Raw genomic sequence first — 22378 nt, 5'->3', positions numbered from 1 at the left:
TCCACTATTTGACAGCTGCTATACTATTCAGGAAAGTTAAATTGAAAGGAATGAACAGTTTTAGTATATTCTGTTCATAGTAATGCTTCTATTCCCAATATTTTAAAAATATTTTTAAACCACATGATTCTAATTTTTAATGTTTTCTCTAGTTAGCCAAAACTTTTGTATAATTTAATGCATTTTGTAAAATTTGATGCATTTATTTACTTGACTTTATTTATTTACTTGATGTATAATTTAATGCATTTATTTACTTGATGTATCCTGGTTTTCTGGGTTGTCCAATTAAATACACTAACTTAAAGGAAAATGTCTTCTCAGTCTGCATCATTTACCTAGTAATACACAAAACTGAAAGCTAATTATACTAAACTTTCCTTTTGTAAGCAACTGGACATTTTCACAAATTCATTTGACTTTTACCAAGCAACATTAAAAATAGCAAGAAGCAAGGGTTAAGCAATACTGTGTTTTTCTCAAATAGTATTGCATTTTTGGAATATATGAACTATCAACACATTGCATGCATTCTGATTTTCAGAACTATATTTCAAAATTATAGTTTATTTACCTAGAAAAAAATTTATAACTGTTACATTTATTTTTAAATCCACTGTAGCTTATAATAAACAGAAATTAAGCTGTAATAATTTTTAATTGAAAATGTTATTTAATTGAACTCCTAATATTTGGAGTTGCAGATACAAACTTATTTGAAGATGTTCATAATTTTTATAATACCTTTGCCAGTTGAAATGTACATATATGCAAAAGTAAACTGTTAAAGATATAATTTGTTGAATCTTGTCTTAGTATTTATTTTGAAAGATGATATAAAAACATATATATTAGTGTGTGTGTATATATATATGCCATCCATTCCAGTAGACAGAGTGTCACTGATAATACATAGTGCCACATTGCATTAACAAAAATCCTACCAGTAAATATTAAATATTGATTAGCTGATTGTATGTGTTCTGATTTACTAATATAGGAAGGATTAGTCAGTTTTACTCTAATACAGTCTAATATACAAATCGATTTGGACAGCATATATATTCACTTTTCTGGCATGCTTCTGATCATAAGTCATATCAAAATCATGATCAATTTCCTCCCTTTCAAGTGTCACTTTGGAGAACACACAGAAGGCACTGCACACGAGAGCACTCATCACAGCAAAACTCCCACCTACTGTGATCTCTTTTAAAGTGCTGTGTTGTAACCTTCAGAGTTTGCTCCTGGCGACTTCTTTTGGTTTGCATTCTTGCTTCTGTCATACGCTGGCACCTGATAGCCCCATGGACCTCCAGACTGACTTTCGCTACTACTGCTACTACTACCTGATTCTGATTCCTCCTCACTTTCCACACCTCCTTCCACCGAAGCTGATTCTGCACTGCCTTCTTCAGGGACATCTTGAGCTTCAAGGTCTGTACTTTCTTCCACAGGGACCGGTCCACTTTCCTCTTCTTCTGAGTGTTCTTCTTCTTCCACCTTAAGTTCTTTTTGTTCTTCTTGTGGCTCCTCTTTCCTATCCTTGACTTCCTTGACCTCCTCAACAATGGGCCTTCTTCTTGCAAGCACAATGTTTTTCCTTGCTTTTTCTCCTTCTGATTCTGTGGATTCAGATTCTTCTGATTCAGGGGTAGAACTCTCCTCCTCCTCAGAGGGTGTCTCTGACTCAGATTCCTCTTCTGTAGTCTCAGACTCACTGAACTCAGACTCTTCTTCACTGTATTCAGTATAGTCACTGGAGGATTCCTCCTCTGATTCTACAGTGCTTTCTGTTGCTTCCTCTTGGTCCAGAGTGAGTTTCAAATAATCTTTATCGTCTTCCTCAAGGCGTCTCTGCCACTCTTCACCCTCAAGGTCAACGATTCCTCTTTTATCAGCTAATCCTCTAACTTTCTTAAAAATCATGGGGAATATCCTGGCTCTCTTCCATGTTGTATATGTAGGCTCAGCTGCTGGTGGTTTTTCGATAGATACAACTACTTCTTCCTCCTCACTAGGCTCTCTAATTTCAACTTTTGGTTTTTTAATTTTCTTTGGCTCTTCCTGAAAATTGTGAAAATGCAATTGAAGTGTCAGCTTAGAGATAGCTAATAAAAAAGAAAGAATTATTGCCTCTTCCTTCTTCTGTCATTAGACTTTGGTTAATAGCTTTCTGTATTCCCTTGAACTAAATTTTCAATAATCATGAAAATATGACGATTTATCTTATTTTATGATAAATCTATTTTATGAAATTTTACACATGTTAAAGCCACAGTGACATTTATTTGTTGTTAGTGTTGTTTTTGTATACATTTGCCAGGTAAATAGTGAAGACATAGTATAAGAATTTTATAGAAATGAGTCATGCTAATTTAAACATAATTTACATAATTCCTTGAAAATTATTAGTGGAAATAATTTACTTTTCTCTGATAATTGAAAGGTGGGCACTATATGTTTTCATGACTTTTAGTTTGCTAGATAATGTGGGAACAAAAATAACCTTTGTATTGCAGAACTTTAAAATATATTTGATTATAATATCTTTATGTAGCATGATTTAGAATTTTAGGAAACATAATTTTTATTGTGGCCTTTCCAAATGTTTAACACTTTTACAAGGACATAAATTAAATTATCAAGAATTAATTTTCCTCCAAAGACAAGGCAATGAAATGGTCAGCATTGTTAAATTTCTATGGAAAATACGTGCTAAACGAAAGGAATTTCTAAAAGTTGAAATGTTCTATAGCTGCTAGTCATGTAGGGTTAAACAATATTTTTCATGGATTATCTTACATAATAAAAGTGCAGTAATTACCTCTTCCTCCTCATATTCTTCCTCAGCTTCACCAACCACCTCACCATATTCCTCTTGTCCAGCTGGTGGTAACAATCGACGGCGACTCCCATATTGAGGCATTTCATACCTGAAATATAAACTTGCAGCTTGAAACAGTTTGTCATGTGATTTCTGTAGAATCTACCATGAGTGATCTGTTTCCTTCTTTCTCTTCCACCGTTCAATAGACAGATATTTACACAGCACCTATCAGGCTCCCTGTAAACTAGTTACAAAACTGTAGAGTAAGAACTGCTACCTGATGACCAGTGATTTTTTTTGCCATAATGGGACCCTGGAATAACAATAAAGACAGTTGAGTTATTTCAGATACTCGTTTTTGGAGAAACTAAAATGAGGAAAAAGCCATATTGTGTCTCAACTAGCTGAAGAATCCAGAACACAAAATAGATACTTTGGAAAAGTGTAATGGCTCATTCACAACACAAAATCTGCACCTTGGTAGCAAAAAGTTGTTTCAAACATGGTCTGTAATGGTCTTCACAATTTTCTACAGTATTTTTTTTGAAAGCAGCTAATTTATATGTGTATAAGTGACTTTTGAGACACTTATCAGTGAATTCTAAGGTACATTTTCTGCTTCCCAACTGCTCTTGGGCAAAACTTTAAACTGATCAAACATTAACATGTCATACGAAAGAAATGGTAAATTTAGGAATTGAGCAAATATGTTTGACATCTATTTCCCATACAAATAATTTTGAATAATTTTACCGCATTTCTAGAATTGCAATCAATGTCGATGTAAAATATCAATATGGAACTCAATATAGAAAAATGGTTAAAACTTGGTTAAAATTAAAGCTTGATATACTATTCATTTTCAGATATTATACTAGCGAGATTGACGTGACATTACAAATTCTAGTAATAATAATCACTTAATAATTTCCTATTAATAAAATATTAAAATAAGAATCTGAATTAAAAAATCTGAAGATGTACCCATGCTCATAACTGTAATAATCTTGTCCATATTCCTGGCCAGGATCAATTCCAGACTCCATGGATAATTCCTATTGTTCAAAAAGAAAAATTGCATTTGAAAACAAATTCTTATCATGTTTCAGCTCAAAGTCAGATTTCCACACCTAGAATTCGATGATTCTCAAAACATTCCTGCCAAAATAACGTTAAATACAAGTGTCAGTTAAAGCAATTAAAATAACTCTAAAGTGTTAGTCAAACCTATTCATTTTTTTTTCTGGCTGTAGCTATTTGATACAAAATAACGTTATATAATTTGACCTGAAGGGGAAAAAGTGGATTTTTTCTAATGGCAAATCTGTTAAAGCTTACAGATGAGCATTTTCACTTGTTGTTGGATGTGTTTTAAAATTATCAATAGACAGTTAATATTTAACTCAATTTTAAGTTAAATTATTATGTGATGTTGGCCTTAAGAAAAATTATAACACTATCTACAGCATTGTTTTCATCTCCCCACTAACAGTTTTCTAGTACCCAGTATTCTTCTATTCATTAAAACTGTTCTGATAAGATCATCTGATAACAAGAATTTAAGTTAATGTGTGATGCTTCCCAAGGATGTTTATACTTTAAAACATACTGCTAACTCTAAATTTCAGAGGTTTTTTTTTTGTTGTTTTTTTGTTTTGTGTTTTTGAGATGGAGTCTTGCTTTGTCGCCCAAGCTGGAGAGCAGTGACGCTATCTCGGCTCACTGCAAGCTCCGCCTCCCGGGTTCACGCCATTCTCCTGCCTCAGCCTCCTGAGTAGCTGGGCCTACAGGTGCCCGCCACCACGCCCGGCTAATTTTTTGTGTTTTTAGTAGAGATGGGGTTTCACGGTGTTAGCCAGGATGGTCTTGATCCTGATGTCGTGATCAGCCCCACCTTGGCCTCCCAAAGTGCTGGGATTACAGGCGTGAGCCAATGCGCCCGGCCTCTAAATTTAAGGCTTTTAAAGGAAAAAAAAAATTTGTTAGAATAGAGGCACTTTTAATATTTCTAGTTCTAAACTCTAAACATACAGATTTTTGTCAAACTCTACTCTTAGAGAAAGGTGTTTTTCTTGAGACATACATGTGAAGACAGTTTCTGATAACTATCAAATGCAATTTCTCTACATTTCCCTTTTCAATTCTACTTTAACATGTTAAGCAGGTTAAATGGCAAAGGTTAACCAAATTTATTTTGCAATGGAATAAGAGAAGAGAGGGAAAAGGATAGGTACTCACAGGAAAATAGATTGGTACATATTTATATCATCTATTATTTATAAAAATTTAATTTTGGTGATCCAGGAATAGTAATGAGTGAGGAAAAAAATGCCGTCCTCTGAGGGCACAAATATGTCATTTACAAAGTGTGGAAATTTGCAGCCTGCATGATTGATATGGACAAGGATCCTCAGTTGTGCTTGGTGTGGCCAACATCATTTTTAAAAATTGAATTCATTACTAACAGTGCTAATCAGAAAATGGCATCAAAAATGTGGATGTTGGTTTCTCTTGAAAACTAAAAAGATGGAAACACTAGGATCATATTTTTACATTCCAAGAATCTAGTTGACCAGATTAATTTTTACAGTAAGAATGTTCTCTCCTGTTTAAGACAGTATCCCCAACAACATTTTTCTACATTTACACCTTAGTCACTATGAAATCTGCCATCTGCTATTGCTTTGTGTCTAATAAACTCCATTCACTTACATTACTACCCTAGGTCCTATAGGTATTTACATTTGCATTACCTCTTCTATATTACAATTTTGCAGTTTACAAATAGTTTGTGAACCTACTCTAAAGGAATCCAAGTTTGATGTTAAAACTAGTATAGTTTGTTCACCAGAATGACTAATATTTAGAAAAACCCACGATGAACAATACTATGTATTTGCAGGGACACAGAACAACTAAAACTCTCATCTACGTCTCTAGAGATTACTAACTGGTAAAACTTTTTAGAATATGTTTGGCAATAGTACTAAATTAAATATAATCATTTCTTCTTTCGCAGAACTTAAATTTATAGTTAAATACCCAACAGAAACATGAACATTTGTGAGAAAACACATTATTCGTAACAGTCCCAAACTGGCAACAATGCAAAAGTCCATGAGAAAAACACGCTACTACATCACACAACAACATAAATGATTCTCCCAAACAGAATGTTGAGCAATACAGGTCAGGTACCAATGAAATATATTGTATCATTCTATTTATATAAATTTCAAGAACAGACTAAAGAATATGTTACAGGCCAGGTCAGTGGTAGGGGAAGAAAACCTGATATCTAGGTGTTGACACACAGGAGCTTAAGGTGTATGTGTGCTCTGTAAAAATTCATCTAGTTATATAGCATGCTTTATACTTTTTCATGAGCATAGGTTTTATTTCAACAAAAATGTATTTATTATAGGAAGGTTGAGGCGGGTGAAGGAATGAGGTTAAGAAAGACCTGGAAGAAACTGGGACAAAGTTAAAGTCTAGATTTAAGTTATTTCAAACTAAGTACTTTGTAAAAACATGTTTCCTATAGGAAAGCTAAGAATTTTAAGGTATGTAAAACCCAGTGTAAAGATACTGGTTTAAAAGAAGGAAATAGGTCTCAGAACTAATATTTTCAAACTGTTTGACCAATGAATGTGTAATTAAATACATATGGATACTGAGAAAATAACTTCTAACAGTTTTGAAGTAGACTTTTAACAACATTAAGAAATAGTAGGAAAGACAAAATAAAAATTTCAAGTAAATATTTATGGAGAAATAATGCAACTGAGTGGATTTTGGATTTTAGAAGTCAGCATCAAAGAATTTTCTTTACATAAATACTTTTTTTTTCATAAAGGGAAAATAACACTCAGCTCTTGCTAGCTACAATGCATATGACATCAATTGCATTAAAAATGTAATAAGAAGGATAGAAGGGATGGGGATAGGAACTCAGGAAACTCAGCAAGACATCCCTTGATTCAGTCACTCTGTATTTCTGAGTTGAGTAAAGAGGGATAAGAACTAGCAGAAGGAAATAATCTAAAAGGTACCTCTTGGATGCTTTCACCACCCATGAATGAAGAGTAGAGCATCAGTCCTTCAAAAAAAAAAAAAAAAAAAGGCCGGGCGCGGTGGCTCACGCCTGTAATCCCTGCACTTTGGGAGGCCGAGGCGGGCGGATCACGAGGTCAGGAGATCGAGACCATCCTGGCTAACACGGTGAAACCCCGTCTCTACTAAAACACAAAAAATTAGCCGGGCGCAGTGGCGGGCGCCTGTAGTCCCAGCTACTTGGGAGGCTGAGGCAGGAGAATGGCGCGGACCCGGGAGGCGGAGCTTGCAGTGAGCCGAGATCGCGCCACTGCACTCCAGCCTGGGCGACAGAGTGAAGACTCCGCCTCAAAAAAAAAAAAAAAAAAAAAAAGGAAGGAGCCAGGTGCCGTGGCTTACTCCTGTAATCCCAGCACTTTGGGAGGCCGAGGTGGGCAGATAACGAGGTCAAGAAATGGAGACCATCCTGGCCAACATAGTGAAACCCTGTTTCTACTAAAAATACAAAAATTAGCTAGGCATGGTGAGGTATGCCTGTAATCCCAGCTACTTGGGAGGCTGAGGCAGGAGAATCGCTTGAACCCAGGAGGTGGAGGTTGCAGTGAGCTGAGATTATGCCACTGCACTCCAGTCTGGCATGAGAACAAGACTCTGTCTCAAAAAAAAAAAAAAAAAAAAATCGAGGAAGGAACTCATGACCAGTCAGATCCATGAGTCAACCTAAACCAACAATGGAATCCTGGCCCTTTTTGCTGTTCCACACAGTCCCAGTTGACTATAACAACCCCTTAGTTGGTGAATCCTAGATTTTAGAAAAGTATGCAAAGTAACATACTACAAAGTGATTTTTTTGGGTAGATCAAGCACTTAATGTGATTTTTAAAATTCATTTTTGCTGTCCACATAGGGAAGACATAAATTAACTTAATATTTAATTATTACAAACATTTATACTGATGCAAAACAAAAACAACAACAATAATTGTAATTTACTGAATTTATTTCTGTTACATTCCAGTTGTAGAGTTTGGAATTTACATAGTAGATATTACTGCCAACATCTTATAGAAGATGAAACTGATGTTCAGCAGATGTATATCTTGACTAAGGTCTTGCATAAAGTAATTGGTGTTTGGATTTCAACCCTGAATTTTCCAATTCAAATTTTATGGAGACGTCTCCATGAAATTTTTGCTAAAACCTTATAAAAGTTTAATATTCCTGCCACCCAACCTCCAGATTTTGGAGAGTAGATTCTAACCAAGAAATGCCTCTCTTTAGCAAAGATAGAATTCTGTACTAAAGGAAAAGGAATAAAATTTTTGTAAGTGGAGCTTATGAAATACTAAATTTGCCATAAAATTAAGGTAGGATGACTGTATTTTTATTTTTAATTACATATGCAAACATTAGTAAATAAAATAATATGTATTTATTATACAATCTTCTTCACATTGCAGAAGAAAATGCCATAGGCAATTTGTAATATATGTGTCCAAAAGAGGTATTTTGAACCACATAAAATGATATTTAAGTACAGATATCAGCATTCTGTCTTTAAACTTTGCATAAGCTAAATCTGACATCAGGAATGGATAGATGAATTCAGATTGATTAAGACAAGTAACTACTGATCAGGTTCATTAACTGCTTCATTCAATGAATGGCTTTTATTTATTAGGATAATGGCCTTATTTGTCTAATTCCCAGAGAATGAGGCTAAAAATGTGGAACAACTTCAGGAGGTGATTTCTCGGTTTCTTTTTATTTTTTTTTTAAAGTTATTTTGAAAGACTCTTTTCTTTTCCTTTAAAATTATGCCACATTGGCAGACACCCACTATGCCTACCTGAATTAATATAATAGATCTTAAAGTCACAGTGAAGACTCAGTGAGGTTGAAAAGAAAATGAAAATTGATACCTCTGGTTTAAGAAGAGAGGGCCTCAGCAGTTGGTGTTGCTGTCAAAGGAAATTAAAATAGAAAAAGATTTAGAAAATAATTCAGATGGAAAGGTAGATCATGATTGAGAAGAGAGGAAAAAAAGGCGACAGTTTAAAACGTGTTTCCTTGGGATTATTCATTATTCATGTGTTAGCTACCAAAAGCATTAAATATTTTAACTAATTCTTTATGTTGGAACATAAAATAATAATTCATTTGTTTTAATTTCATCACTCTTTTAGTTAATGACAAATTTAATAGCCTTAATAAACAGGAAATCTATACAGATTTTTGTTTTGTTAAGCTTCACAGTACAAAGAGTTATTTATGTTTCTAAAAGTACTGTGTGTCATATAATTACTTTTATCAAGTTTAACTTTGTTTTAAGTTGCCCTTCTTTTTTTCCTTCCCAATCACATTAAATATGATAAGGTTCATTGGGAAGAAGAGTAGAACACACAAAATGATAAAGTTGTATGTATTTATCAACATATTTAAGACATGCTCTCCATTTCTTCTCCTTACCAAAGTGTGGATTTCTTGCACTAAAACATTAAGTGTGTTTTCAGAATGATTAGGAAAGTCATTAATTATCAGATTTGGTAGGAATTGCTTCCTGACTTTTCCTTCTTTCACTTGTACTTATTTAAAGCTAATACAGTCATCATTGATCCGTTTCATAACAATACAGACTTTCAACAGAAAAAAACAAGATACACAATTCAAATTTTGGGGTTAGTAACTCTTTGGAGGGAAAACAGCATATTAGACTAAGTACTGGAAAACTGGGTAGTGAGGTTCTGGGAGGTAATTCCATCATCGAACCCACTGTTTAAACTGGCTAGTAGAACAACCATTTGACTGAAGGGATATCCTTTTTATAATACAATTGTTGGTGAGTTAGTTATTTTACTCATAATGAATTCCAAAATGTAATCCAATTAGGTCATATACTTATTAGGTCACATACTTCTCTTGATTGAGAAGCTGTATGCTAAATCAAACTAGGTTCACAATGACTTCATGGATAATATCACCTGCAGTACAGCTGGCCAAATACTATTGGCCAGAATGCCCAGTAGGTTCTCTGAAGACAGAATCAAATGAACACAGTGGAAAACCCAGAGCTTTCTACCATTCTGATTATTTTTAAAATCTTTAGGATCTCAAGCTTCAACAGTGATAGGATGGAGCTTTGAACTGGTAAGAAGATCAGAAGTTAAGTAGTCCTATTTATTTATTTATTTATTTATTTGTTTGTTTGTTTATTTATTTTTTGAGACAGAGTCTCACTGTCGCCCAGGCTGGGATGCAGTGGCGTGATCTTGGCTCACTGCAATCTCCGCCTTCCCAGTTCAAGCAATTCTCCTGTCTCAGCCTCCCAAGTAGCTGGGACTACAGGCAGTAATCCTAGTTTCTAAATTAGATGTCTAGCCTTAGACAAATGAATTTTGGGGAAATGTCAGAATACTGAGTAACAGCAATGCAGAACAAAAGAAATGCATCCTTAAAAAGGTAAGCAAGTTGATCGTTGACCATTCAATAACAGACTTAAAACCTCAAAACAAGGAAGCAACATATATAAAAGAAAATAAATAGCATAACATACTAATACGTTTTTGTTGAAATCAAAGAAAACAACCTAGTTTAAAAGAATGTACCTTAGTCTTGCCTATTACACAAGTACTTTCCTACTATGCTTGTTATGACATCAATACCATAAAGCCCTTACCTCTGATCCATAACCTCTCCTGCAAGGCAGAAATAAATAAATCAGTATTAAACATCTTAGACTTTCATATTAAATAAAATGACAGATAAGGGCTTTTTAAAAAAAGTCTGAGTAAAACTGAAAAGACAATTTCTACTAAACACTATCTCAGTGGAAAATATATTTTGTGGCATTATCAAAACAGGAAGATCATGGTTTCATGCCTGAATTACTAAACTAATGATCAACCCAGAGCCTCATTCCATATGAGCAACAAAACATGCAAAATCTATTTTATTTCAATAGTGCATCATGACAAAATGTGACTCTCTTATTATAAGTTGGGATAAAAAATATTATACATGATCTCTGTTGTACACAAGTATTGATACATATACTAATCCTTAGGGGAAGAGATATGTTTTATACATGAAGAATGTAATAAACATAGGATGAAAATTATGTCTATGATTGAATATATTCTTCCAAATGATTGTATGATATTTTCTCTACGTCAATTTAATTCTAAAACTAATACAAACTCTTGACTGTCCTTTCAGGGTCAATTATAATGTTAGAAATTAAATGAAGAGGTTTTTAGGGATTTAATAGCCAAATATTCAACATTACATAGAGATTTATAAGGTTCACACATCACAAGATGGTGAAACATTTGACTATACTTGAGGGGAAAAAAGAATATAGAGTTTTCAAAGCTGAATGTTACTAATAATGAAAATGTTCTACTTGTTATTTATTAAGCAGTTAATCTAAAGTGTTAAACTGATGCTGTCAACCATGTTATGTAGAATTAATCAGTGTAATGAAGAATTATTACAAAGAGGCACACGCATAACTTGCTAAAATCCAACAAAACGATCTCTGTAGAATTTTTTTTTTTTTAATTTTGAGGCCTTCACAAAGTAATTCTACTGATCAGAAAGCATCTTATATGGTTAATGCATTGTATATTGAAACTGTTTGTAAAAAAGTAAACACAATGCTTACTAAAGCTTCTCAATTTATTCTTTAAAATGGTTCTGCAGTGAACTTTGTAGAGTGCTTACATGGTTCTGCCAATATTTATAACACTGATAATCCTTCCAGAGCCTTTAGAATTGTAGACATTTTCAACTTTTACCAAATTTATATTTTTTAGAAATAATTCAGGTAGAGAAAGTTCATATTTAGGTTTTAATAGTGACAATTGAGTCATATACCTTATAAAACATCCAACCAAAGCCAGGCTTTAGTTTTTAGCATATTTCTTCTGACTCCTTTTATTAGTAATGTTTTCCATCAATGTGGAAAATAAAATATCAATAGATAAACTATAACTAAATGTTAATGTTTCCATTAACATTTTTGTTGCCTTTTATTTGGTTATTTGTATTGCTTGTCTTGGCTCAAAGGCAGAAAGTTACTTGAAAGAGGTACATAACAGAACCACTACTTACTTTATCTGTGTGCTTTCAAAACACGGCTATTGATACTTATAAAGCCAGTTTATATAATAATGATGCACCTTTTCATGCAATTCATCATCAATTGTATTATTTATTTTATATCATTTATATGTATCACTGTTTACTTTTAACAATAAGGAAAAATGTATGGTCATCTTTCTGAAGTCTTTATTTAAAAGGTATCTAATAATTTCTTATGCATTACTAAGGTCATAATAAATATTAAGAAAAAAAGTGAAAGGCCGGGCGCGGTGGCTCAAGCCTGTAATCCCAGCACTTTGGGAGGCCGAGATGGGCGGATCACGAGGTCAGGAGATCGAGACCATCCTGGCTAACACGGTGAAACCCCGTCTCTACTAAGAAATACAAAAAATAGCCGGGCGAGGTGGCAGCGCCTGTAGTCCCAGCTACTCGGGAGGCTGAGGCAGGAGAATGGCGGGAACCCGGGAGGCGGAGCTTGCAGTGAGCTGAGATCCGGCCACTGCACTCCAGCCTGGGCGACAGAGCGAGACTCCGTCTCAAAAAAAAAAAAAAAAAAAAAAAGAAAAAAAGTGTTATTTTTCTACTGTCTGGTTCTCAGCTTGTAAGCAGTTAGCGTTTGAGAGGAGGAAGAATATTTATGCTTGTGCAGTCAAATAATACTAAAATGTCTCATATAGAAGATATTTTAACTGACTTTTATAATGTTTCATAATGACATTAGTACTCTCCAAATACAATGTGTCAGAAAAAGATTAGATTAAGTATAAAACATGGGTATCTATGTTTCAATTAAAAAGTATAGAGTAATAATAAAACTTTTAGATTATGCAAATAGTAAAATGTTATAGTAAAAGGCAATGTAACAATTTAATAAGGCTGTAAGTATCTACACAAAAATGTTGTTTGGATTTCTTATACTTATTTTGTTACTATTTATAGATTTATCAAGAAACTATAAATTTTACATTTGCAAAAAGCTGGTAGATATTAGCTTAGAAAAGACACTCTCACATTAAAGGCTTAACAATTGTGAATAATACCTTGTCAGAGTCCGCCAAATAGCACAAGTTCTCATGCATATGACCAGCTGCCAACAAAAACTCCAACTGAAGTTTTTCAGTGAAAGAAAGAAAAAAATCATGTTCAAGAACCCCAAGAAAGTAATTACTCTTGATTTGGATGAAAAAAATTTGAAGCAGATGGGCTATAAAAATAATTAGATTTACAGATTGTTTTCTGTCTGATCTTGTTGATTAGGAATGCCAGGTCAAATTATTGAAGAAATATGAGGGATGAAGAAAACCTCTGAAATATTGCATAGCAGGGTTCTCAACCTATATTCATATACTTCCAATAGTAATTATTAGGTATGAGTTTTCCTGTATCTCAGAATTGTACCCTTCTCTGAGCAAACTTACATCTTCTAAAATCTTAAAACTCCAGAGTAAAACAAATACTTATACGTGCATTCAAAAATGGGAACTTCCAGTAAATAAAAGGTATTCCATGTGTTTCATGGGAAAAACAAAGTAATTACTTGTTGGTCACATATTATACATTATATACTAATATTGAAAGTATAAGTTTACTTAGGAAGGAAGAGAGACAGTACCCAGCTTAAGTGATGCTGTTCAAATTTAACAGTTGGAGCTCTGAGAACTATTACTACAACTACAGAAATCTCTTCCCAAAGTATAAAGTTTTACCTTCTTTGTTTAAAACAAAGAGCAGAAACCTATGTAAAAAAAAGTGATAGTTCATCAAATATCATTTCTCTTGATTTTTCTATTTAAGCTTTTTATATTTCATTTAGTAAACTGAAGATCATACTTTCTTTAAAAAGAAATCTTATGAAAAAATTTAAATTAAGGAGATGATTAATAATGTGAACAAGCAAAATTAAATAGCACTTTAAACATCTGTTGGAACAATGAAATGCCTTACAAAAGTCAACAACTCAAGATTTATTTTCATTATAAAGAAGGGAAGGGAAAGCACAATGAGAAATAAAGAGAATAAGACAGCAATTGAAAAAGTATAAGATTTATCAAATCCGTAAGCATACTACTAAGATAAAAGCAAGTCAGAGTAAAAGATGTTCTCATCAGAAAACAGATGACTACATGTTATAGCACCTGAGATTTATTTTGAAATACCTTGTATCTGTCATCTCCTACAATCTAGGTACATTGTATTTTACTTTGGTAGTATTTCTTCTTACCAAATACATAGGCTTCAAGAAAAAACAGAACCTATGATATCGCTTTTAACTTATTTGTAACAGTCAGCTTTTTTCTTGGAACATTCAGATAAAACTACGTTCAAACACTAAATGTAAATGTTACTGCATCCACATGATAGACATGCCTTTGGTTCCAGTTGAGTATCTAACTTTCATGCCCACATATTCCCACTAAGAAAGAGATTAAAATTACTTACTTTTCAAATAAATGTAGAACAAATTATGCTACTTTGTAGTTTAAAAATTAAGGTAAATCTATTATATGAGTTAGTAGTCATGATGTTAATATCTTTTTAAGTTAAAAATGAGAAAAAACTGCATTTCATTGAATTTGGGGTAAAATAATAGAATCTTCTTTGAAGTTCAAATTTGATGTTCAACTTGAAGACTGTGATCAACAAAGGGTTTGCCCAACTAAAATAAGAAAAGTAACATTACAGTGAAGTACATTGACTGTGAGATTGCTTTTCAGTTTCCTCGACAATATTGTTCAAATTCTCCTTGTTTGGTTCAGATGTGATTTCCATATTTGTTACTTCTGAAGGGCACATAGTTTGAAGTTCTGAAACATTTGTGCGTAGATAGTTTTTCTCTATTTGACTGTACATGTTAGCTACTGATTTTTCAAGTTCTGCTAAGTTTTTAACATGTTTGAGGATGCCTTTTGGTTCTCTCCGGGGGTCTGTTTTACACACTGTTGTTGCTGATAGCTGTGTCATAGAGGACTTAATTTCCTCGGCAGGCATCATATTGGTCGTGCATTTAACACCTGTTATACAGACACACTCTGTGGACAGAAATGAAGCTGAAGGAGGTGGGGGGCAAGGAATAGAAGGAGGTGGTGGAGGAAGAGTTGGAAATGGAGGTAGAAGTGGTGGAGTTGGGGGACCAGAAGTTGAAATGGAAAGTGGAAAAAATGTAGACGGAGGAAGAGGAAGAGGGATAGAAGGAGGAGAGGGAGGAGGACAAAAAAGAGAAAAAGGAGAAATGTCAGGAGGAGGAGCAAGAGGAGCAGGAGCAGGAGGAGGAGAAGGAGGAGAAATAGGAGGAGGAGGAGGGGGACAGGCAGAAGGAGAGATGTTTGGTGGATGGGCAAAATTTTCAAAAATATTTCTTTCAGTTTCAACAGTTAACATACAAATAGGTGTCTCTCTCCTAGAGAGTGAAGAATTTAAAACACAAGGCCTTGAAGGAGAAAGTTCCAAGGAACACTCAGCAGGAGAAGTGATGACATTAGGTTCTGATTTGAGTTCCACAGTTCTTGAAACAGTTGGCAAAGTGGAGAATGAGAAGTGAGGCCTGGGAAAGCAAAATGAAGAGTCTGAAGAGAGAGATTTCAACTGTTCTGTTCCTTTTATAAGCAGTGTTTCACCTTGCCTTATTTCCTCTTTCTCTGTCAAATTTGCCTCTTCAGTTGTAAGCAATGGACTGCTGCTACCTCTTTTGTTTGGACAGATTCCAGTGTTTTCATTTTCAGCTTTCTGCCTGGGGCCTTGCCACTGCTGCAGATCTATGATCTCTGGTCTATTTGGAACTTTCCTCATCAGCCTCCTGGGTAAGCTGACTGACTGACTCCACAGCCTCTGTATCTTTTCTCTTGGGCCCCTCAGAGACTTACTCTTGGCTTGTATTTTGGGTAAAAATGGGTCTACAAAATCTGTTCTCAGGGAAATGTCTGAATTTGTTGATACTTGACTTATGTTTTCCTGATAAAGGGGATTATGGGCACTTAAGGCATCCTCATCAGATAGAAATGTGAATGTTCTTGCAGACTTCGGTTTGTTGCTCTTAAGTGATCCGTCTACATGAGCTGCCTTGTGAGCCTCAATAGTATTGGAAGAAAAGGGCATCACAACTTGTTGATGTTTGCTGTCTTCTGAGACTGAGTGATTTCCCCTGCTTTGTTGAAAATGGTAGAGAAGGAAAAGACTTGAAAGAAAAGAAGATAATGAAATGTGAGGAAACAAGTTGTGACACAGCTTTCATGAGAAAGATGTTTTTATGGCTCTCATTACTATTAAATACTTAGAAACATCAAAGGCCAAACAACACTAACCTAAGCAAGACATTATTTTAAGTCCCTGGTCTCAGAAAGGCAGGGAAGAAAAATCTTAGAGTTGTGAGTAGAATGAGAAATGTAAATGAAAAAAACAAGTACTCATCTCTAGATTATTTTGGAAGAGTATTTTTTGTTTTTGTTTTTCTCAGTTAGTGTGATACAGCAAAGCATCCATGTCCACACATAACAGTCCCCTTATGCACAAATCACACTTCTTCCCATTGCAGAATACCATCAAAGCTACCAACTTCGTATCTTTACCTTGCCTGAGGATGCTCAGGGCTGCCTGTTATGCATAGAAGATCCTTAGCTGTATCTGATTCAGTACCTGTCCCTTATCTCTCATGTCAATACTTCTGTCCTAGAGCCAAAAGTAATCTCCTCTCTGAGCCAACATGTGGAATATCCTGTTCTTCAAATTAAGAGAATGGAAATCACCAAGGACAGATGGGAGTTTGTCTCACAGAGTTCAAAAATCACAGTTGAGAAACTGAATGTGCACTAGAAATGTGGCACAGTTTTTCTTCTGTTTAAATTTTTTGCTTAATTAGTTTTAAAACCTTATACATAATACCAAACAGAAAAATTTGTTTTAAAACATAAATAGTACCAATCAGAAAAGGTGTTGTCAGTAATTTCTTAGACTGATCTGGATCAAATTTTAATTAAAGCTCACCTTAACAAAAAGATTGATGCTAAAAAAAAAAAAAAATCACTTTGATATCACTGAAAGGCTTACTTATGCATGGAAACTGAATCATAGGTAGCTGTGAGTCATAAATAAAGTTGTATACATCAAAGATCACAAATTAAATGGCTCTAAGGAAAGCATCTGGACCCTTCTCCCAGGAATGTTGGCTGATAGGTGGTTCTGAATAGTCTCTCATTAGGTTTTACTCTCCAAGCCAAAACAGAATAACATTTATTTTAGTTACTGTTTAATATTTACCCACTTAGCAGGAATGAAATAAAAAAGATATATTCTGAATAGAAATTAAATAGCCATATTGAAAAATTAGGGTGATAGGAAACAAAATAATAAAGCCACAGTTGTTAATGTGTCTTTTGGCAAAGCTACGAACTGTAAGAAACAATTCACACAGGTAGACCTGGAGCATCAAGCCTACTTGAACAACAAAGAAAATGCAGACAATTTGGACTAAATGAGAGCAAACACTTTTACTCTTCGAATCTTGAAAAGTATTTTTCAAATATGGCACGAACAACTGGGCTTGATATTATATACTAGTTGTTTTTATATGCATTTGTTCTTGGTTTCATTTCTCTTGGAAAAACACCCAAAGGATATAACAATATCACATCACTTTGACTAAAAGAAATATATAAATAGATTTCTATTTATAGATTTGTAAATTTTAGGTTCTTAAAATTTAAGAATTTTTAAAAACTAATTTTAAAAAATTTAAAAAAAGGAGAATTTTGAAACTCCTTTCAGTAGGCACAGGTACTATCACAGGGAACACAGTTTTAAGCTCATGCCATCAAAAGGAAATTGGGTGTGGAAGACAAAGCTTTTCTTTTAAAAGTAAGCGAGTCTGTGGCAAAAGGTGAAGATCATTGTATTTACAGTACAACAGCATTTTAATCTATTCTATTGTATCTATTTTCTAATGCTCTTCTATTAAAGTGATATTGTTTACTTACTTATGCCTATGTATCCACAGGTGAGAAACAGAAAACATGTGATAGAAAAAAAGAAGTTTTAACTATAGTTAATTTAAAACAATTCTGAAAATACGAGCAGGAACTTGCTTTAAATAATTAGTATGTATATCAAAAAAATAAAAGGCATGTTTTTATACTTTGTTATTATTCATAAGAATGACATTTAATAATATATTAGATGAAATCAAATGACATTATTTGAATTTCTTTTCACAGAAAATTATATCTAATAAAATCTGTTTACTACATATAGGTAAAATTCACTTCTGTTAAACCCGGATGATGCCAATCCAAAAATAAAAATTTTAAATGAGAGTTTAAAAATTGCTTCTATGTCCTAACTCTGTAAAACTGGTTAATGCACACTGACTTTTAAAGTAGATAAATTTTGTTTTGAAGAAAGTAAATATACAACTACTATAAAGACAATTACAAAGTAATTATAGAATTCATATGAAGTTATTACTTTGTGAAGTATTTTTTTCCAAAATGATCTTTGATTTTGTTATTTTTAAAATAAATAATTGATAATAATTCATTTGAAGCGAATTCATTTTCTAGTAACTTATGCTTAGAATTCCTGTAAAAAGTTCTTGGATAGGTTAAACATTTCCTAAAGATACAATAATTACATATGTAGAACTTAAGCTATTTCAATGAATACATATATTACAATTGCAAAATCTAGTGAGTCTACTACAATTGTTCAAGTAAAAATAATCTTAGGTGTTGCTATTTGAAAATTACTACCATCAAATTATACTGATTCCAGATGATGTTATAGTATACCTGTTCTTATTAATTTAAAATGAATATATAATTCATTAATGTCACATATAAACACACTTAACTTTATACATAGTACTTTTTTTAGCTTCTAAAGATCTTTGCTTGAGAGAGGTCATTAACATAATCAAATAGAATCAAATCATATTGGCTCAATTCCTACATTCACCAATAATTACAAAAGAAACAATCAGTTTTCAACTTACGAAAAAAGTGAAAGTATATATCTAAAGCATGAACCCTGTATTATGTTGTTATTTTGGAAACAGAATCATGCTTTAACCTATTATAAATTTAGATTATGTGATAAAATAATAGCATTAAGATCAATTTTAACATTCATGACTATCCTAAACAAAACCTTGTATAACATTATTGATATGGTAAGTAACCTCAATACATTTGTTTAAAACCAGTTTTTCCATTACCAGGTCAATTTCATGATTTTTGAGACTTGTTTTATTCCTACTAGTAACTGCTACGAATGTCACATGTAAGAACATGTTATAGTCCTTCTACTCCACCAAATACCAGTTAATAAAAGGTTTTCTGGATTTAATTGTCATATTCAAAATTGTACAATATTTTTGGTTGTTTTACATATCATGTCCAATAGTAGTTATTCTTGAATTTTTAAAATACTGACAAACTGAACAGCACCATAAGGAATCCAATTATGAGGGTAGCATCATTATACAAGCAGCTGTAAGGTCTTTTAACAGTTACCAGTGTCTTTCAAAAATGTATGATTTTTAAATTGACTACAAATTTCAAATCGTGCAGGAGAAATGTTCAGTAATCACAGCAGTCTGACAGTAATATACTGAAAAAAAGTATTTTCTAAGTAGTTCGGAATTTAATACAGAAATTCTTTATTTTCATGAGATTTTAATTTCTATATCATGTAACGTCCTAAAAGTAGTTTCTTAGAAAATACTATGATTTTAAACCATAGAATTTGGTTTTGATTACCAAATAGGGATCGGTTTGGATACCTAATTGGGATTACTATTTTATGATTGTGCTTTATTTCTCTCATCTCCTATGCAAAAATATATTTTCAGAATCTATTTATATATTTATACATATATATACATACGTACTATAGATATGTAAAAATGCATGACCCTGAGGATTGAGATATTAAATATTATACTCAAGCTATAAATCTGCAATTGTCTCCTGAAGTTTAATTCTACTTTTCTCTTAGCTTTCTTTAATTTCTTGTTTGGTTTTGGCTATTATTTTTCAACCTAATTTTTCTTAGATTCTCGTCTTAACAAATTTTCTCTTTAAAATACCAGAATAAAATAGTCCATGTAGGCATTTCCACATCAGATTGAAATTAAATACTCACCACACAACATTCAGTAAAACCCAGCTACTTCTCAGAGTTCCTAAACGGTCTACTTACATTGAGCTGTCTCCAAGTTCTTCATAGAGATGCGCACCTGGTGGAGGCGGCGGCGGCGGCGGGGGCGCTGCCACTGGTGCAGGGGCCGGCGCTGCTGGTTTAGCCGCGGGTAACGCGGCCTGAATTCGTGCAGTCTTTGTGCACTCAGCTTGACGTCTTGGGTAAAGTAAAGATGGCTTGTAAAACTCAGTTTAGAAATCATAATGCTTATCAATAAGCTACCTTTTAATAATGGGGTCCAGTTATCAGAGGAACCCACTAAAATTCTTTTACACAAACAATTCCATTTATACACCGATATACTTACATCCCCACAGGGTATCATTTGCATATAATCCCTGCTTTGTTCTTGAAAATAGTTATCTCTTGAATAAGGGGTAGAATTCAGCAGACATATTTACAAATTAAATTAAATGATAATATTAAAAAGAGAAAGCAAAATGTTTATTAAAATGGGATGGATAATTGGTAGTTGTTTAATGAATCTGTTTCATAAGATGAGGCATATTAAAGATAGACAATTTTTATTTATTATTTGTCTAAGTTATTTTATTTGAAATGATTTGAAACATTTTTGACGTTATTTCACAGAGGCTGTACACACATGTACAAGGGAAATTTGGTTAGCTTGTATATCCTTTAAGATTCCTAGTAGTGCCCAGGCCGGGCACCGTGGCTCATGCCTGTAATCCCAGCACTTTGGGAGGCCGAGGCGGATGGATCACTTAAGGTCAGGAGTTTGAGACCAGCCTGACCAACATGGAGAAATCCCATCTCTACTAAAAATACAAAATTAGCTGGGTGTGGTGGCACGTGCTTGTAATCCCAGCTACTCGGGAGGCTGAGGCAGGAGAATCACTTCAACCCGGGAGGCAGAGGTTGCAGTCACCCGAGATCGCACCATTGCACTCCAGACTGGGCAACAAAAGCAAAAACACCGTCGACATGATAAGATATAAGATAAGATAAGATGTGAGATAAAATAAATAAAATAAAATAAAATAAAATAAAATAACATAAAATAAATAAAGATTCCTAGGAATGCCTGTGAGTCTCATGTTACAGCTACACTGCTGTTTTTGGATTTCCTGGACACCGATTAATTTTTTCCTCAAAACCAAGATGTTACAGGATGGAAGCTATAGGCAAACTACCTTTTTCACATTTACACAAGTTAAGTCCAATTGTCTAAAATCAGCTCTATTCTATATATATATCAAACCAAAAAATAAACTATTATAAATGCAAAACAAAGGAATAATATGTGGTTCTGAGCAGGCTGACTTGATTGATAAAATCTCGGGTTTCTCTTTTCCTATTACATGAAAAGGATGTGTAAAATGCTAATTATACTTACACTTTAAACCTGTTTGGGAAAGCAATGAGTAAGAAAAATAGAAAGCTGCATTAGAAATATTGCATTAATAACATTTTAACATCTGATTTGTTCTAAATAATGAAAAATTTATAGGTTAAATTCATAATGACAGAGTTAATGACAGACTAAGAAAACTAAGCATATCAATTCGAAAGGTGAAAATAGTATTATTATCATTAGAGTTATTAAAGCCATTAAAATATCCATTACAGAAAAATAAAGAAATGAACTACATGGAATAAGAAAACTGGATTGAAATGTAAATATGAGAATTTCAAGTCTAGTAGAAAAATGGAATATTAAAGATGACCTGATTTTTATAATTGGCTTCTTGGTCTACCCTGCTTGAAGAATACTACAGAATGGAATCAGGTAGCAAGCCCCGGTTATACTCTTGGCTTCACTTTGAAGCTGAAGCTAGAATTGGAAGGTCCTACTCTTGGGTAATAAATTTATGACAGTTTTTACATATTTGCTTTTTAGTTTCCATTCATAGAAAAGTTCAAAGGCATATCATTATATAAAAGAATAGCTGTTCATTCTTACCTTATTTGCAAGCAAATATCAAGGCACAATTGTTAGGCTTTAAATATTAGATTTTTACTTTGCTATGTAGGCAGAGAAAAACTCATTTTGTTTAATTATGTTAATCTGTAAAAAGCAGTAACGTAAATAAATTCATATGGTATTGAGCTGATTATCAAACTAAAGGATAATTAAATAATGCATCTATAAATTATTTAAATATTAAACATCTTAAGTTTTTGTTACATTTCAGATGACCATGTATACCATCCAGAGTGCTTCAGTTTTGATCATTGCATAGT

At 33.4% G+C, this 22378-nt stretch overlaps 1 protein-coding gene across 16 annotated transcripts in view; it reads right to left on the bottom strand.

Annotated features, from left to right (window-relative positions):
• Positions 1-22378, bottom strand: part of PCDH15 (protocadherin related 15) — a 1828063-nt gene that overhangs the window by 4644 nt on the left and 1801041 nt on the right. For 4 of the 16 annotated variants that reach the window (XM_025396090.1, XM_025396091.1, XM_025396098.1 and 1 more), the window contains 4 exons: positions 21531-21539; positions 20174-20329; positions 17953-17958; positions 13937-16157 (listed from right to left, as the gene is read on the bottom strand). In XM_025396090.1, the coding sequence (XP_025251875.1) occupies positions 14663-16157; positions 17953-17958; positions 20174-20329; positions 21531-21539 (1666 nt within the window). In that variant the 3' untranslated portion in view covers positions 13937-14662. Of the gene's footprint in view, positions 1-1042; positions 2068-2827; positions 2937-3814; positions 3886-8805; positions 8845-10559; positions 10579-13936; positions 16158-17952; positions 17959-20173; positions 20330-21530; positions 21540-22378 lie in introns of those variants that run through there. The other 12 variants (XM_025396103.1, XM_025396104.1, XM_025396093.1 and 9 more) reach the window with 10 other exon arrangements.

Source organism: Theropithecus gelada, chromosome 9 (assembly GCF_003255815.1).
Source record: "Theropithecus gelada isolate Dixy chromosome 9, Tgel_1.0, whole genome shotgun sequence".
Taxonomy (NCBI): Eukaryota; Metazoa; Chordata; class Mammalia; order Primates; family Cercopithecidae; genus Theropithecus; species Theropithecus gelada.
The sequence above is the reverse complement of the archived record's forward strand: the minus strand, read 5'-3'. Positions and strand labels throughout refer to the sequence as shown.